The 18,451-nt window shown below is 40.5% G+C and overlaps 1 protein-coding gene and 1 non-coding gene across 2 annotated transcripts in view; one reads left to right on the top strand and one right to left on the bottom strand.

Annotated features, from left to right (window-relative positions):
• Nucleotides 1-72, bottom strand: trnaq-cug (transfer RNA glutamine (anticodon CUG)). The gene has a single exon. It is a non-coding gene; the product is annotated as a tRNA-Gln (tRNA).
• A 449-nt stretch (nucleotides 73-521) lies between these two features.
• Nucleotides 522-18,451, top strand: part of cfap52 (cilia and flagella associated protein 52) — an 81,103-nt gene continuing 63,173 nt past the window's right edge. The window contains exons 1-2 of the mRNA XM_063030773.1: nucleotides 522-625; nucleotides 8,403-8,602. Coding sequence (XP_062886843.1) covers nucleotides 565-625; nucleotides 8,403-8,602 — 261 coding nt within the window. The 5' untranslated portion in view covers nucleotides 522-564. The remainder of the gene's footprint in view (nucleotides 626-8,402; nucleotides 8,603-18,451) is intronic.

The following is an 18,451-nucleotide window of genomic DNA, read 5'->3' as shown; positions in this document are numbered from 1 at the left end:
AGGTTCCACCGAGATTTGAACTCGGATCGCTGGATTCAGAGTCCAGAGTGCTAACCATTACACCATGGAACCCCCGCTGTTAACATTCAGCATGTGTAGCCCTTTCGATAAATCATCGTCACAATGTTTCGTTTCATTTTATTTAGATTTTGAGATAGAATTAAACATTTCATTGCACATAAGCGTGCAAAGACATATTTTATTACAATTATGGCAGATCAGGCTCTACTGATAAATGGATTTTTTGTTTCAAAATGTGTGTATTCTTACAGGAACTCATGAATTATTTTCTGCTTTAACCTTTAAAAATTTAAAGGCTATTTCCATCATCTGAGTAGTTACTCACATGACTTACGCAAGAATTTTAAAATTTATTTTATCAGTCTGCTTGTCATTAGAACAGCGATCTCAGCGGGTCAACAATATGCAGCCCTCCCCAGTGCGCATGTCTCTGTGGAACATCATCGGAACGGGGCGGGCGAGCACTCAGTCGCACTGCGCATGTGCACGGTCGCCTAGCAACTGTCCGTACACAAGGAGCCGGCTCCCTCTAGCTCGACAACCATGGCCGGGGAAAACGGGGACCTCTCTCAGTTAGAGCTGGAATCAATCATAGGGTTCAACGGTAAGAGGGGCTGGCTGGCTGGCCGTGTGGTCGTTGCGATGCCTGAGTCCAGCTGGCAATAGGCAAGAGCCGGGTTCCTCCAACTGCGAGGGTGCAGCTGCCGACCCGAGACTCAACCCTTGCTGCAGCATCGTGATCTGCTACCTTAGATATTGCTTGCCTCCCTGTTCCCTACTTTTGTGACTCTCACGTGTCTCCACACTTTAAGGGAACTAAAGAAGCTCTTCTGAGTTTTGCGAGGGACGCATTAGAGCAGGCAGATTGTATTTTAAATTTTGAAACGTCAAAAAAAGATGTTGTAGATGTTGGAAATCTAAAATTAAAGCAGAAAATGACGGAAATATTCAGCAGGACAGGCAGCATCTGTGGGAAGAGAAACAGAGATGAAGTTTTGTGTCGGAGACCCTTCGTCTACCTGGGAATGAAATAAAATAAGCTTGTTAAGCTTATTGGAGCATTTTCTTTTTAAATAGTTAATTCACGAAAGACGAGCTAGATAACTGGAGGGCAGCAAGTGTAGTTCAAGAAGGGGGAGTCGGAATAAGTCAATTGATTACAGATGAATGAAGTTAACTTAGTAATACTGAAGTTATTGCTGAAAAGTTCATGGGACATGCATGATTAATCTATATTTGGAAATGTTGGAATTAATCTAAATTGTCAGCATGATTTTATTAGGGAAAGCTGTACCTAACAACATGGGCACTGTATGTATATTCTTTTAGAGCAGAAAAGCTCAGCAGGACTCAAACATTCAAAAACTCAGAAGGGAAAGCGGGAGAAGATGAATGGAGTAGTGATAGGGGATTGCATAGTTAGAGGAGCAGTTGGAAGTGAAAAAGGTACCCAGATGGTCTTTTGCTTCCCAGGTGTCAGGGTCAGGGATATCTTGGATTGTGTCACAGCATTCTAAAGGAGAAGGATGAGCAACCAGATGTCATGATACATACTGGTACCAATGACATGGATAGGAAATGGGTGGAGGTTGTGAAGAGAGAATACAGGAAGATAGGTAGAAAGCTGAAAAGCAGGACCTCCAGATTAGTCATCTCTGTCACGTACCAGTGAGGGTAAGAACGGGATGGTCGGCCAGATGCATATGTGGCTGAGGAATTGGTGGGGGTGACAGGGTTTCAGATTGCTGGATCATTGGGATCTCTCCTGGGGAAGGTACAATGTGGGTACCACTGAGCTGTGACCAAAAAAAGATCATAGCAGGAAGCTTAACATCCAAGGATACACATTCTACAATGGGATGAGAAAATGGCGTGGCTCTGTTGGTAAAAAAAAATGAAATCATTTCCTTAGAAAGAGGTGACATAGGATTGGAAGGTGTAGAATCCTTGTGAGTAGAGTTAAGAAACTGCAAGGCTGAAAAGACCCTGATGAGAGTTTTATATATAATGTGTCTCTAAACAGTAGCCAGAATGTGGGGTACAAATTACAACGGGTGATATAAAAGGCATGTAAAAAAAGGCTATTGTAGTCATGGGGATTTCAATGCGCAGGTAAGTTAGGAAAATCAGGTTGGTGATCGATCCTAAGGACACAAAATTCTAGAATGCCTACAATATGGCTTTCTAGAGCAGCTCATGGTTGAGCCCACTAGGGGAAAGGCAGTTCTGTAGTAGGTGTTGTGTAGTGCTTCAGATTTTATTAGAGAAGTTAAGGTGAAGGAATCTTCAGGAGGCAGTGATCATAATATGATAGAATTCACTCTGCGGTCTGAGAGGGAGAAAGTAAAGTCAAATATTACAGTGGAGTAAAGGGAATTACAGAGACATGAAAGAGGAGCTAGCCAAAGTGGTTTAGAAGGAAATGCTAGCAGGGATGATGGCAGAACAGAAATGGGTGGAGTTTCTGGGGGCAATTTGGAAGGTATCGGATAGAAACATCCTAAAGATGAAGTACTACAAAGGGAGGATGAGGTAACTGTGGCTTGACAAGGGAAGTCAAAGACTGCATATAAGAAAGAGAGAGGGTATTTAATATAGCAAAAATTTGTGGGAGGTCAGAGGATTGGGAAGTTTTTAAAAACCAACAGAAGGCAACTAGAAGAGCTATAAGGAAAGAAAAGATAAAATGTGAAGGAAAGTTAACCAATAAAATAAAAGAGGATACCAAAAAGTTTTAGATATATAAAGCATAAAAGAGGGGCAAGAATGGGTATCAACCGTCGAAAAATGACCATGGAGAGGTAGTAATAGGGGGACAAAGAAATGGCAAGTGATCTTAATAACTATTTTGCATCAGTCTTCACTGTGAAAGACATCAGCCGTATGCCAGAAAATTTTAGAGTGTTAGGAGGCAGAGGTGAGTGTAATTTCTATTATTAAGGAAAAGGTGCTTGGGATGTTGAAAGTTCTGAAGGTAGATCCATTGTTCTGAAAGAAGTAGCTGAAGAGATTGTGGAGGAATTACTAATGATCTTTCAAAGATCATTAGATTCTGGAATGGTTCTGGAAACTGTCACTCCACATTTTAAGAAGGGAGGGGGGCAGAAGTAAGGAAATTATAAGCCACTTAGCCTGACTTCAGTGGTTTGAAAAATGTTGGAGTCCATTATTAAGAATGAAGTTTCAAAATACTTGGAGGCACATAATAAAATAGTCCAAAGTCAGCATGGTTACCTTCAAGGGAAATCTTGCCAGACAAATCTGTTGGAATTCTTTGAGGAAATAACAGCCAGGATAGACAAAGGAAAATCAATACATGTTGCTTACTTGTCAGAAGGTCTTTGACAAGCTGCTGCACATGAAGCAACTTAACAAAATAAGAGTCCATGGTATTTCAGGAAAGATACTAGCATGGATAGAAGATTGGCTGACTGGCAGGAGGCAAAGAGTGGGAATAGAGGGAGCTTTTTCTGATTGGCTGCCAGTGACTACTGGTGTTCCACAAGAATTTATGTTGGGATTGCTTCTTTACATGTTATATGCCAAAGACTTGGATAATGAAATTATAGAGTCATGGAGAAGTACAGCACAGAAACGTGCCCTTCGGCTCATCTAGTCCACGCTGAAACCATTTAAATGGCCTACTCCCATCAACCTGCATCTGGATCATAGCCTTCCATACCCCTAATATCAACTTCACTTAAATGTTGAAATTGAGCTTGCATGCACACTTGTGCTGGCAGCTCATTCTATATTCTCACGATCCTCTGAGTGAAGAAGTTTCCCCTCATGGTCCCCTTAAACTTCTCACCTTTCACGCTTAGCCTATGACCTCTGGTTGTGGTCCCATGCAACCTCAGTAGAAAAAGCTTGGTTGCATTTACCCTATCTATACCCCTCATAATTTTGTATTCCTCTATCAAATCTTCTACATTATAAAGAATACAGTCCAAACCTATTCAATCTTTCTTTACATCTCAGGCCCTCCAGACTCAGCAATATCCTTGTAAATTTTCTCTCTACACTTTCTACCATGTTTGCATCTTTCTTGTAGGTAGGTGACCAAAACTACACACAATACTCCAAATTAGGCCTCACCAATCAACTTCAACGTAACATCCCACCTCCTGTACTCAATACATTGATTTATGGCCAATTGCCAAAAGCTTTCTTTATGATCCTATATACCTGTGATGCCACTTTCAACTAATTATGGACCTGTAGTCCCAGATCCCTTTGTTCTACCACACTCCTCAGTGCCCTACTGTTCACTATGTCAGACCTACCCTGGTTGGTCTTACTAGAGTGCACACCTCGCACTTGTCTGTATTAAATTCCATTCGCCATTTTTCTGCCCATTTTTCCAGCTGATGCAAATCCAGCTGCAAGCCATGATAGCCTTCCTCATTGTCCACTACACCCACAGTCTTGGTGTTATCCGGAAATTTGCTGATCTAGTTAACCACATTATCATCTAGATCATTGATATAGATGACAAACAACAAAGGATCCAGCACCGATTCCTGTGACACACCACTAGTCACAGGCCTCCAGTCAGAGTAACATCACCCCACCTTCTTTAATCTCTTCTGCTGTGTCACATCTAAAAAAAAAGAACACCGAATATTGAGCTGCCAGCCTTGCCCCTCCTGCAATCAAGTGGCTGCAACATCATAACTCTGGGTGTAGATCCATGCCTGAGCTCTTTCAACTTTCCTATGATACTTCTTGCATTCAAATATACACGCTCAACCTTTTGATTCCTGACTTTGCCTGAGGTCTTATCAACACCTGTCTCCACAACGTCTCCACTAACTGTTCTGGTACTCGGGTTCCTATCCTCCTGCAACTCTAGTTTAAACTCCACCGTGAAGCATTAACAAACCTTCCTGCTAGGGTATTAGATCCCCCTCCAGTTCAGGTGAAAACCATCCCTTTTGTATAGGTCCCACCTTCCCTGGAAGAGTACCCAGTGATCCGAAAATCCTATACCAACTCCTTAGCCATGTGTTAAAATGCATAATCTTCCTACTTCTGGCCTCACTAGTGTAAGGGGGTTTCGTCTTTTACTGCGTAGGCTAATTAAAATGGCTTCTTTGTTATGTTATACTTGGGAATGCTTCTTTGTTATATTAAACGCTGAGAAAGTCCTTCCCGCTAGCAGTTTGTTGATTGCGATAGTTGTTATGTTGTTGGTGTACCTGTAAGATATTGTGTGCGCCGGGTTTGGGGGGAGAAGGCGGGAGAGAGAGACAGAGGATAGAGCAGGTGCTGTGAGTCCGCTAACGGGGTCGGACCCCAAGCGGGGCATTCGGCGAGGAGAGGAGATGGAGATGGACTTGTGTGGAGCGTCTGATCGACCACCGTTGTTGGTCCCAGGCAGCCAGTCGAGGCGGTCTGAGGGGTCGCAGGGTGAAGAAGAAGGGTCCCGAGCTCCAACTGTTTGTGCATGAAGAGACTGAACTTTGATAAGTGTGGCGCCTTTTATTTTCCTTTTATATTTTATTCTCCATTAATTATATAGTTCCGATAATATCTATAAACTGTAAATCATTTAATCGTATCTGCTGTATTGTCTGTTACTTGGGCGGAGTGGGTTACATCACACAGCATCCACACAAACTATTGCCCAGTTTGCCGGGGCCGAGGGCTGTTTCCCTAGACGACAGCGAGCCGAGCAACCCTGAGGGTGGCCAGGGGAGCTACACTAGCATATGGCACGGGTAGCGATCTGGAAATGACAACCTTGGAGGTCTTGCCCTTTAACGTAGCACCTATATCCCTGAATTCCCTATGTAGAACCTCGTCACTCGACCTACCCATATCATTATTCCTACATGGACCATTACCTCCGGCTGTCACCCTCCCACTTTAAAATGTTGAGGATGCAATCTGGGGTGTTCATACCACCCAGGAATTTCTTTCTCGCCTTCAGATGGCTTTGTGGCCAAGTTTGCAGATGATATGAAGATAGGTGGAGGAGCAGGTAGCGTTGAGGAAGCAGGAGTCTGCAGAAGTATTCAGACAAATTGGGAGAATGGGCAAAAAGCGGCAGATGGAATATAGCTTAGGGAAGTGTGTGGTCAACCACTTTGGTAAAAGGAATAAAGGCATAGGCTATTTTTTAAGTGGGGAGAAAATTTTAAAACTCAGAGGTGCAAAGGGAATTGGGAGACCCTGTGTAGGATTCCCTGAAGGTTAACTTGGAGGTTGAATTAGTAGTAAGGAAGGCAAATGCAATATTAGCATACATTTTGAGAGGACTAGAATATAAGAGCAAGGATTTCATGCTAAAACTTTATAAGGCATTGTTCAGACTGTACTTGAAGTATTATAAACAGTTTTGGGGTCCTTATCAGAGAAAAGACATACTGGTATTGGAGAAGGTCCAGAGGTGGTTCTTGAGAATAATTTCAGCAATGAAAGGATTAATATATGAGGAGCGTTTGATGACTCTGGGCTTGTGCTCAATGGAGTTTAGAAGAATGAGGGAAATCTCATAGAAACCTATGAAATATTGAAAGAGTGGATGTGGAGAGGATATTTCCTATAGTGAGTGAGTCGAGGACCAGAGGGCCCAGCCTCAGAGTATAGGGACATCCATTTAGAACAGAGATGAGCAGGAAATTCTTTAGCTAGAGGTCAGAGAATCTGTGGAATTCATTGCCACAGACGGCTGTAGAGGCCAAGTCACTGAGTATATTTAAAATGGGGGTTAATAGGTTACTGATTAGTCAGGGTGGCAATGATTGCAGGGAGAAGGCAGGAGAATGGGGTTGAGAGGGATATTAAATCAGCCATGACGGAATGGTGGAGCAGACTCGATGGGCCAAATGGCCTAATTCTGCTCCTATTTCTTATGGTCTTATTGTCTAGGAAAACTGATCTGTGCTTCACTGAGTGGTGGAATTAAGGATAGTATTAAATTAAACGATTACAAAGTTGCCACCAATAGCAATCGGTCTGAATTTCAGGAACATTTTGGTATTCAGCAAAGGATGAAAAAGAAATTGATAAAGAAAGGGAAGGTGTTGTGATTAAAATATCAAGAAAGTTAAATTAGATTGTGAGAGGTCTTCCATGTACTCGCAAGGACAAAAGTGTATTCCTTGCGGATATAATTTGGAGAAATTGTAATGATGGAATAAGGAAAGGCAGAAATATTAAACAATTACTGGTTGTCACAGAAAAAGTCTCCACCAGAAGTCTGAGAGAATCAAGCATCCAGCAAGAATATAACACTGAAAGGAATTAGTAAAGCAAAAGGGCTGGGGAGGTGGTGAAACTGAAAGACCTGATGACCCATATTCTGGAGTTTTGAAAGAGGGGTCGATAAAGAGTGGGTACTTTGCATCATCAAATCATTGAATTGCTATAGTCATTCAGCCCATTGTGTCCATGCTGGATTACTTCCAGAGGAATTCATTAATTCCAACCTGGACTTTTCTCTGTCATCTTAAAAATATTTCTTCACAATATATTTATCAGACTTCCTTTTGGACTCACAATGAAAACTGCTGCTACCACATCCACAGGCAGTACATTCCAGATTCCAAATAAAAATTGCACAACTGCTATTTCATGATACTGTCATTAATTATCTTTCCATTGGTTATCATATTGCAAAATCCTGTAGATTGGGAACTATGTGTGTTAAGTGAAATCTATGTTGAGGGATGTAAGCACAAAGCAAAGAATAATAGGATTGAGCAAAGTCATTGTGAATTTGTTAAATGGAAATAATTTTCGTGGGAATTATTTACAAATACAATTATTAGAGTAAGGAAATACAGAAACCTGTGAATCTTCTGTATTTGAATTTTGGTGAACCTTTTTGGCAAGGTCCCACACAGGATATTGGTCAGAAACATCAGAGGCACAACGTATCAGGGGTAATCTATTGACATAGATTAAGAATTGGTTAACAGACTGAAAGTAAATGGTTAAAATGAACTTGCCATTGTCAGTTTCACAGGCTATGTGGGCGTCTGCAGGGGCCAATGTTTGGACCTTAGCTGTTCACAATCTACATCAATAATTTGTTGAGGGAATGAAATATTATATATCCAATTTGTTGATGATGTAAAACAATATGTGCAAGATAAATGAGTGGGTGAGAACACGGCAGTTGGAATATAATATAGTATCTCTCATGCATCATCATTACCTTTATTATATGTGTTATATTTTGTTCATTATGTTACTTACAGTATTTATTAATCTTTACATGTATATTATATTTCTTTGGACTATTTGCTATTCTTGGGATTTGCAACCATTTCTGGAAGTCCCTTCTGCAAAATATTAAGTGTTGAATGTAATCAGGGATTCTTATATCTGATTCAGATCAAACAGCACGCCACTCTATTTTTGTATTGCAGGCAAGGTGCCTAGTGGCTTATCTGTGCACCCTGATGGTGAAAATATAATTTACCCCCTGGGATGTACAACTATAATACAAAATTTGAACAGTAGCCAACAAGCTTTCCTGGAAAGTCACACAAACAATATCTCCTTTGTTACGGTTAGTAAGAGTGGAAAGTATATTGCCACTGGACAAGTCACCTACATGGGTTTCAAGGTAAGAATAATGTACTCTTTAAAAAAAGCAATAAATAGCAAATTCTAGAGATGTGAAATGAGAAAAAACATACTGTTTCATAGACTTTATGATGAGAAAATTTAATACAGTCAATGATGGGGAATGTAGAACATTAGGAACTTGTTTTTATTTTACAAAATGCCATGGTTTATGACAGTGAGTGGGAAGAAAATATAAATGGGATTTGTTTGTCAGGGATTATAAAATCTGTTACATTTTCATTTGCTATTCTGATGATTAGCTCTACAATCTTTAACCAGTACGAGTAACCATGTGGAATTAAAGTTATTTGCAAACAGAGGCAAATGGAAAGTATTTAGTTCTTAAAACCTATTAACTTATGGTTTTGGTTTTGCAATACGAAGCCAAAAGTAGGGATCAAAGATGATTCAGAACTTAGTTAATAATCATGAAATATTTGTTTTCCAGCAGTAATGCAGTGAAAAAACATGAAAGTTACAAAAAGAGTTCAAAATAGGAGCAACTAAGTTGTGTACATGATGTTGTGTATTTAATATTCAGTAGTATTTGAGTCATATTGTAAATATATTGTTTGATTATGTATCTTGTTCGATTAAATAATTCACTGTGTGTGCATGTCCATCGCGAGCAATGAGGACCACTGACATCCTTGGGTGGGCGTGTTTGTTATTTGTGTTTCGGGAGGTGATTGATGAGTCCAATCTGGGCTAGGAAGTACCTCCTGCACATGGGGTAAGTGTGTAAAGGTTCTGTAGTTGAGGTGCCTGCTGCTCATTCTTTATGCTGTTGTTTCAATGTTGTTACTTGCATGTGAATTTGATGGAAGTGAGGGAGAGTTTTCAAGTTGTCAACCTCACTCTCTCATCCTAGCCTATTTGGATTGAGTGGCACGATGAGAGTCAAGATGGCTGGAGATAAGTGAGGATGCAGTGGACGACCAGGGCTATTTATGTGTCTTGCCATGCTCTTTGCGCTCCATAACGTGTGCTGGGAAACCAGCTGGTGGTGGTGGTTTCCTCCATGCAGTCCACTGAACTCAGCCTGCACATGCTTTGGGTAGACAAGTCTGAAGTCATCGAGGGTTCAGAAAAACCCAACAGCCACTCTCACCTGGTTTGTCTGGCCTGTCGAAACTGTTGCCCAGGGTGTGGCCTCCGTTGCATGCAAACAGCTTACTTGGAGTCACAGGTGAGAACTGTGTGCCAGGTGAGGACCAATGGTGGAGGACCTACCTCGGAAGGTACGACAGGTCTTCACACAAGAGGTGCTACCCCTCCCTGACACCCCATACACCCTAATTCATTAAAGGTTATATGTAAAAATACGTGAAATGTATGGGTCATACATGTGATAAGAGCGTGCTTTGCTTAAAGTAAAAAACAAACTAAGAATTGCATCTCACGGCTTCCTTGTTTTATAAGACATAACAGTGGCGATGAGGAAGTTTTAAACAAATCCAAGATGACTACCTACCTGTTGAAATGCAGCCAGACATCTGAGTTTTTAAAAAAAAGCATTGCATGTTTTCTTCACAAAAGGAAAGGCGATTGAGTTAAAAAAAAGTCAGAAAGCAGAATAATTCATGAGTTCAGTTACAGTGAGTACCTGGTGATAATAATCATTAAAAAAAAGAGCAGAAATGGTTAGCTGCATCGGAAAGATTGTTATGTTTGAGAGCACAACATATAACTGGAATATGTATACTGAGCTAATTGGGCAATATTTTAAAGCAAATGGAATAGCCAATAAGAAACAAGTACTAGTTTTGCTGAGTGCATTGGGTGGAAAAACATATAGTTTGCTTAGGGGTTTGATGACTCCAACCAAAAAAGCTGAAATGAGCTTTACTGATATTATGAAAGTAACACAGGAACATTTATAACCAAAGCCATTGTTGACTGCAGAATGCTTTAGCTTCCATAAGCAGAATCAAAAGGAAAGGGATCAAAAGAAAAGGAATCAAAAGAAAAGTTCTATTCAAAAGATTCAAAAGAACATCTAAACAAGCCTGATGCATCTTGGAAACAAGTCCTGTGGACTGATGAAGTTAAAATAGAACTTTCTGGCCGCAATAAGCAAAGGTATATTTGGAGAAAAAAGGGTGCAAAATTTCATGAAAAGAACCCCCCTCCAACTGTTAAGCATGGGGGTGGATCGATCATGCTTTGGGCTTGTGTTGCAGCCAGTGGCACAGGGAACATTTACTGGTAGAGGGGAGAATGAATTCCATTAAATACCAGCAAATTCTGGAAGGAAGCATCACACTGTCTGTAAAAAAGCCGAAGATGAAAAGAGGATGGCTTCAACAACAGGATAATGATCCCAAACACACCTCAAAATCCACAATGGACTACCTCAAGAGGCGCAAGCTGAAGGTTTTGCCATGGCCCTCACAGTCCCCTGACCTAAACATCAACAAGAATCTGTGGATGGACCTCAAAAGAGTAGCGCATGCAAGACAGCCCAAGAATCTCACAGAACTAGAAGCCCTTTTCAAGGAAGAATGGGCGAAAATCCCCCAAACAAGAATTGAAAGGCTCTTAGTGTTTACAAGCTGTGATACTTGCCAAAGGGGGTGTTACTAAGTACTGCCATGCAGGGTGCCCAAACTTTTGCTTTGGGCCCTTTTCCTTTTTTGTTATTTTGAAACTAAAAGATGGAAATGAAAAAGTTTTCTTGCTTAAAATATTAAAGAAATATGTCATCTTTAACTTTATGCCGTTTGGAAATCAGTTCATGTTTTACTCGTTTAGCTATTCACAGTAACAGAAATTTTGACCAGGGGTGCCCAAAGTTTTGCATGCCACTGTATATATTTCTAGTAGTTGCGTTATATAGTATATTTTATTTATATACAGGTTTCCCCCGCCATCCGAAGGTAGAGTGTTCCTATGAAACGGTTCATAAGCCGAAATGTCATAAAGCGAAGAAGCAATTACCATTTATTTATATGGGAAAATTTTGTGAGCGTTCGCAGACCCAAGAATAACCTACCAAACCATGCCAAATAACACATAAAACCTAAAATAACAGTAACATATAGTAAAAGCAGGAATGATATGATAAATACACAGCCTATATAAAGTAGAAATACTTTTCCACAATCATTACTGAACTGTTCTCCGTAGCGAAAATCTCACGCAAGCGCCTTCGGCAGAAAATCTCACGCAAGCGCTGTTGGCAAAAACACGGCGCAAGCGCTCTCCAGTATTCTTTAAACTATGAAGCTGCCAAATCATATCAAATAACACATAAAAATACACAGCCGATATAAAGTAGAAATAATATATGTACAGTGTAGTATCACTTACCGGAATTGGGACACCGCAGAGCACACTGATGATGATGTGTTAGGCTGAGTCGGAGGTTGGGTGGTGCAGTGTCCCCCACCCTCCGGGCCACCAACTAATACATTGCCGCGAAGCGCACAGGGGTCCAGCGGTAGCCGGGACACACCCAGCACATCTTTAAGAAAAAAGCCGAAATAAACATGCTAATTAATTACGTGCTGCCGGACACATAATTGTCGGCCCAGATCAGTGCCAATTGCCGATTGCATCGCCTCTGATCTGGGCCAACAATTACGTGTGGGGCGGCACCTAATTAATTAGCATGTTTATTTTGGCTTTTTTCTTAAAGACGTGCTGTGTGCCTCCTGGCTACTGCTGCATTCTCCGCGAATCGGTACAGTATCTGTCCGCAACCTGGGTGTTGGAGTGGTAGGACACGGGGTGTCATCTCATCGTCGATCAGGGCAGGCAGCTCATGTTCTCCTATGCCTGCCCACCTCGATGTCGAAGGTCGAGGTTCGTCGTCTGCTGTGGCTGATGTGGAAGGCTTGCTTCACTGCTGAGCCTCGCGCATTTTTCTATCACACAGTTCTTTGTAAGGACTCAAAGAATCTTGCAAATATCCCCTAAACCTACATACCCTTTCAAAATTAAAGTCGTACTTTATCATTACTCATTCGGTTTGGATTGTTATCCTTTCCTCTTCCAATTGCATCAGCTCTTCATCTATCAGTTCTTGGTCATGGGATGCCAAAACCTCTTCAACATCATCTTCGTCAGCTTCCACAAGCCAAACTCATTTTGTCCTTGCTTCGTTCACCACGATCGAAACGCTTAATTATGTCTAGTTTTACGCTAAGTGTAACGCACTTACGAGCTCTTTCAGGCTTTTCCGATACCTTAGAACTCATCTTGCAAACGACTGCTCACAGGCTCGTGTTAAAGCAATGCTGGCGAGAATGCCGTTCCGTATCCGGGTAGAGCGGCTGCTCGGGGTGCGCGCTGCTTTTTATCCCGTGCTGATTTTTTTCGCTTGCTGAGTTTTTTTGGGAACAGTGAAAACACCTTCTGAAAGCGAAAACAGGGTACTAATGTAGGTCTTTTGTAACGGTGAGGTTTCGTAGAGCGAACGTTCGAAAAGTGGGGGACACCTGTATATATTTCTAGTAGTTGTGATATATTTCTGAACAGACAATGAACCAACCCATGAATACTGTCCCATTATTTTTGCTCTCTTTTGCATGATTTATTTATTTAATTTATTTTTCATATAAATATATTTAATGTATTTTTGATGTATTGCACTGTACTACTACTGCAAAACAACAAATTTCACATCATATGTCAGTGATATTAATCCTGATTCTGACTCATACCAAATCTCCTCAAACTCCTAATAACTTGGAGCCATTGGTATGCCTTTTTTTATGATTACGTCAATATGTTGGACCCAAGATAGAACCTCTGAGATGTTAACGTCCAGGAACTTGAAGCTGCTCAGTCTTTCCACCACTGACCCCTCAATAAGGATTGATGTGTGTTCTCCAAAATTCCCTTCATGAAGTCCACAATTAATTCCTTGGTCTTGCTGATGTTGAGTGCAAGGTTGTAATTGCAACACCACTTGACCAGCTAATCTGTCTCACTGTTATAAACCTGTTGTTGCTGTCTGAGATTTTACCAACAACAGTGTTGCGAACTGCAAATTTATAGATGGTATTTGAGATGTGCTTAGCAGCATGGTCATGTGTAAAGAGAGCAGAGTGGTGTGCTAAGCACACATCTTTGAGTTGAGCCCGTGTTGATTGTCAGTAATGGAGAGATACTCTTACTGATCTGCACTGAATTTGGTCTGATAAGGAAAATGAGGATCCAGTTGCCAACAGAAGTATGGAGGCCCAGGTCTAGAAGCTTGTTAATTAATAATGAGGGGATGATGGTATTGAATGGTGATCTGTAATCAATATACAACTATCTAACATACAGTATGTTTTGCTGTTATCTGGTTGCTCCAAAGCAGAGTGGAGCGCCAGTAAGATTGCATCTACTGTAGATTGGTATTGGCTATAGGCAAATTGTAGTGGATCCTGGTCCATGCTTCAGACAATAGTTAATTCTAGCCATAATCAACCTTTCAAATCACTTCATCACAGTAACTGAGTGCCACTGGGCAATAGTTGTTGAGTCAGCTCACCCTGATCTTCTTGGGCATCAGTACAATTACCGCTCTTTTGAAGCAAGTGAGAACCTCAGACTTTAGTGAGAGGTTGAAGATATCCTTGAACACTTCAGCCAGTTGGTGGCACAGGCTTTAAGTACCATTGGGACCCAATGTCTTGTGGAGCTTCACCATCTTGAAGGATGTTCTAATAATTGGTCTCCAAGATGGAGATCACGGTGATTTGCACAGATCTAGTGTTATTGTCCCTTTCAAAGCATGCACAACAAGCATTCAGGTTATCAGAGAATGAAGCATCACTGCCATTTATACTGTTAGGTTTCGCCTTATAGGAAGTAAAAATGGCATGCAAATCCTGCCATAGCTGTTGGGTATCTGATTATATCTCTAGTTTCACACAGAGTTGCCTTTTCACTGTCATGATGGCCTTCTGTAGGTTGTACCCGGAGGACTTGTTGGATTCTGCTCACTGGCCTTGAGTGCCACAGATCCAGTCCTCGGCAAAATGTGACTCTCCTGGTTCATCCAGGCTTTCTAGTTTGAGAAAACTTTTTTTTTCTCCAGGACACAGATTCATCCATGCAGGTCTTGATGAAGTTGGTGAATGCTGTGACATTCATTCAGATCTGAAGATGAATTCCTGAACATGGTGCAGTCCATTGATTCAAAGCAACCCTGTAAATGCTCCTCCGCCTCCGTTGACCATATCTTGTACAGTATATATATTGAAGGAACTATGTACTTCTGTTATGTTTGAAGTGTTGTTTTTTTATTCAATATTTCAATGAATGGCATTGTTGGGGAGATGTTTGCTGTGATCGGGGAAGTGTGCATGGGGATACAGGAGTAAAACATAAAATAAATTGTGGAATCCAGATATGACTTACTAACATACAGTAAGTTGTTATCTATTAATCAGATGTGATATATATGTTTAGAAACACACTACTGCTTTTGTTTGATGTGCATAGTTCATTTCACAGATTCCTAAAACTCCCATTATCTTCTATGCTCATGATTTTAGTGACAGAAACATTGAAAACATAGAAAACCTGCCGCACAATACAGGCCCATCGGCCCACAAAGCTAAGACCAAAAGATTTTCTGAACTATTGAATAGTATTCCAGTTTATACTTCAATACACTTTTAATTCACTTCTTCTAGGTTTTTTTTTCTGTAATCTCGGTAAGTTTAAAGGGAGTAGGGATAAGGAGTATAAGTTTGAAGGGAGTATGGGAAATAACTCTTTTCCAGCAAACCTGACCAACGGTTGGATTTGTCTAGATTTGCCATTTTACAGACACCTCCATGGCATCACTGACATTCTCAGGTTTCATTTCACAGGAGGAATTACAGGGTTCATCACCAACGATTAATGCCCTTAGGGTTTATCATGGAGCTATAGTCCTAATGTGATTTCTTCTGAGAATTTACTGTTTTCTATGCAGGCTGTAGGGTATCTCCACTGATATCTGTAGCTTTACATGATCTCAAATACAAGTTTACACATGTACACAGTCTTTTTTCACAGTCAGTCATGGCTGATCTCAATTTCCCAGGTGAGGATCATTGTAGGTCCCAGCTACAGATGCCATATATCATTTATAGCTGTACAGTGCTGTACTAGAGATATCACTCATGCTCTCCTCCCGAAGTGAAAAGTTAATCATTTCAACACAAGTTGATGAGAAAAGCTCAGCAGGTCAGGAATTTATGATGAAAGACCTTGGAGCTCAAATTTTAACTGTGTCCCTTTCCATAGACGCTGCCCATCCCTATGACTGTTCCAGCATTTTCTGATATTATTTCAGATTTACAGCATCCATGATTTTTAATGAGTTTCCACCCCTTCCAGCATTCTCATTCACAAGTCACTAACACACTCGCAGGATCTTTTTAGCCACAGTAGTGTATTAGTAATGTCAGTTTTACCGTTACAGTATAGCTTTACTAGAACTATTAATGATTTTAGAAAGCTGCTTAATTTAAAATGGACTTTCTCTTTCCTAAGCAGCAGTCTGAAGATCCTGATTCAATTTTGTCTCAGTAAGTCCTTGCAAAAAAGACTTTTGCATTATTACAAAATAACACTTAGTAAATCAATATTAAAGGATTGTACAATAATGTATGTTATTCTCCATTACTCATACACTTTTCTCACTTTTCATGCATATCTCTTGTTACATTTTAATCAATATCATTGGAGACTGAGTGCAAGTGTTTAGTTCTTTCCATTTCTAAACCTCACACATGAGCATCAAAACAGCTACCTAAGAAGGTTTGCAGGCAAACGCTATAATGGATGCACAGGATGGGAGTAATACAAAGGAGTTCAGAAGGAGACATAATAATTTTCTTTTAATTAAATGGAATACTTAATTATCAGCTGCAAATGGCCTTGCCACATGATCAAGAAATACATTTGTTAATCTGCTAAATCTGTAGGCACATCTTTAACATTTGGCCTGTTAAACTAAATAATTATTGATTATCACACTTGGGTTCAATCTTGCTCTAACAAAAGAGCATGGCATTGAAACTATACTTACATGTGCTTCAAGCAAACTTCTTCCACTATGACATTCAAATGATAATCGTTTCTAAAGTCAAAGTAAGGTAGGAGAAATACTTTACTTATATTTGACAACTTGTAGTGTAATGACAAAACTGAACTCATACTCACATTTCTAGAGGCTTCTTAACTTATTTGGGCATCACGGTTAGTGGTTAGCATGACATTATTACAGTTTGGGGTGACTGAATTTGGAGTTTAGTTCCAGCGTTGTCTATAAGAAGTCTCTGTACATCCTTCCCGTGGGATATGTGGGTTTTCCCTGGGTGCTCTGGTTTCCTCCCACAGTCCAAAGATGTACAGAGTAGGTTAATTGATCATTGTAAATTGTCCCTTGATTAGGTTGGAGTAAGTTGGGGTTATTGGGGTTGCAGGGATGATGTTGCTCGAAGCACCGGAAGGTCCTACTCTGTGCTATATCTCTAAATAGAATAACATTTAAAATACTGTTGGCTTTTTGAGTAAATCTATGGCATTGGTAACTGCTGTGATTTGGCAGGGGACAGAGAACAAAGTGTAGGAATTAATGACCATTTTTTTGGGTTGGAAGATTATGTCAACATGGATCCCTGCTGGGAACCCAGTTATTCATAAAGTAAAATCAGTGATTGGCATGAAGTTAATATTTACCATACCAAGATGAAGATAAGCCTTCAAAGGTATAGAGGTGAGTCAAGTCAATGTCAAACACTTGTGGAATAATATGAGGTCATCTACTTTGGAGGAAAATAATAGAAGGCTGTGTTTTAAAAAAATTGTAATGATTTTTAAAAAGCAGAATAAGCAGCCAATTGACAGGGACCCCTTCCGCAACCATTCACTCACTCACCACTGATGAGCAGTAACGACAGTTTATCATTGACAGGAACTGCAGCAATTCTCCAGGCACCTTAGACAACTCCTTCCAAACCTCTCCAGTACTATTACATAATTTCAATACTGTGCTGGCCAAAACTACCCACAGTATACCAGCTATAGCCGTTAACTCTTTGGAAATTTTTAGTCAAATTGGACAGGCATGATCACCCCTAATAAAGCCATACTATTTTGATTAATCCCTGCATTTACACATGCAGATTAATTCTGTCCATCAGAATTTTTAAAAATATTGCCAATCACTGACAATAGACACACCAGCTGTTATCACTTGGTTCATCCTTTATGACCTTTTCGAATAAATGCGCTGAGGTAAACATCAGCCCTTACTCAATGAAGCAGGCACAGAAAAACCATATGTCTTACTTCTATTTATTATATTCTAAAATTTCTTAGTCTATTTCTTTCATTCATTTTAGTCTATTTTTCATTGACATTTTCCATACCACAATTCCTGAGGAGACATTAAATTGTGTAGAGGGAGAGAAGGAGTTTTAAAGAGGCGAATGGGGCAGTTGGCACATTTTGTGTGTGACAGTTCCCCAGGAGACATTGGATTGTATAGAAGGAGAGGGTTTAAAAGAAGTGAGCGGGAGCAGTCAGCATATTTTGCGCATCACAGTTCCTGAGGAGACATTGGATTGTGTATAATCAGGTGCTTGGCAAATTCCAATAAAAAGAGCTTAGGTAGTTTTTATTTGTTACGTATTCCTTCTTTGTTTCTTACTGCACATTTAGAGCAGTGGGGATGCCAGGCAGGATAGTGGAATGCTCTTGCAGGATGTGGGAAGACAGACCTGCGGTGTCTTGACATGGACACCAGCAAGAAGTGTATCCAGCTGCAGCTTCTAACTGACTGTGTTAAGGAGTTGGAGCTGGAACTGGATGAACTCCAGATCATTCAGGAGGCTGTTGGGTTGATAGACAG

The sequence above is a fragment of the Mobula hypostoma genome, chromosome 22 (assembly GCF_963921235.1).
Source record: "Mobula hypostoma chromosome 22, sMobHyp1.1, whole genome shotgun sequence".
NCBI lineage: Eukaryota > Metazoa > Chordata > Chondrichthyes > Myliobatiformes > Myliobatidae > Mobula > Mobula hypostoma.
The sequence above is the reverse complement of the archived record's forward strand: the minus strand, read 5'-3'. Positions and strand labels throughout refer to the sequence as shown.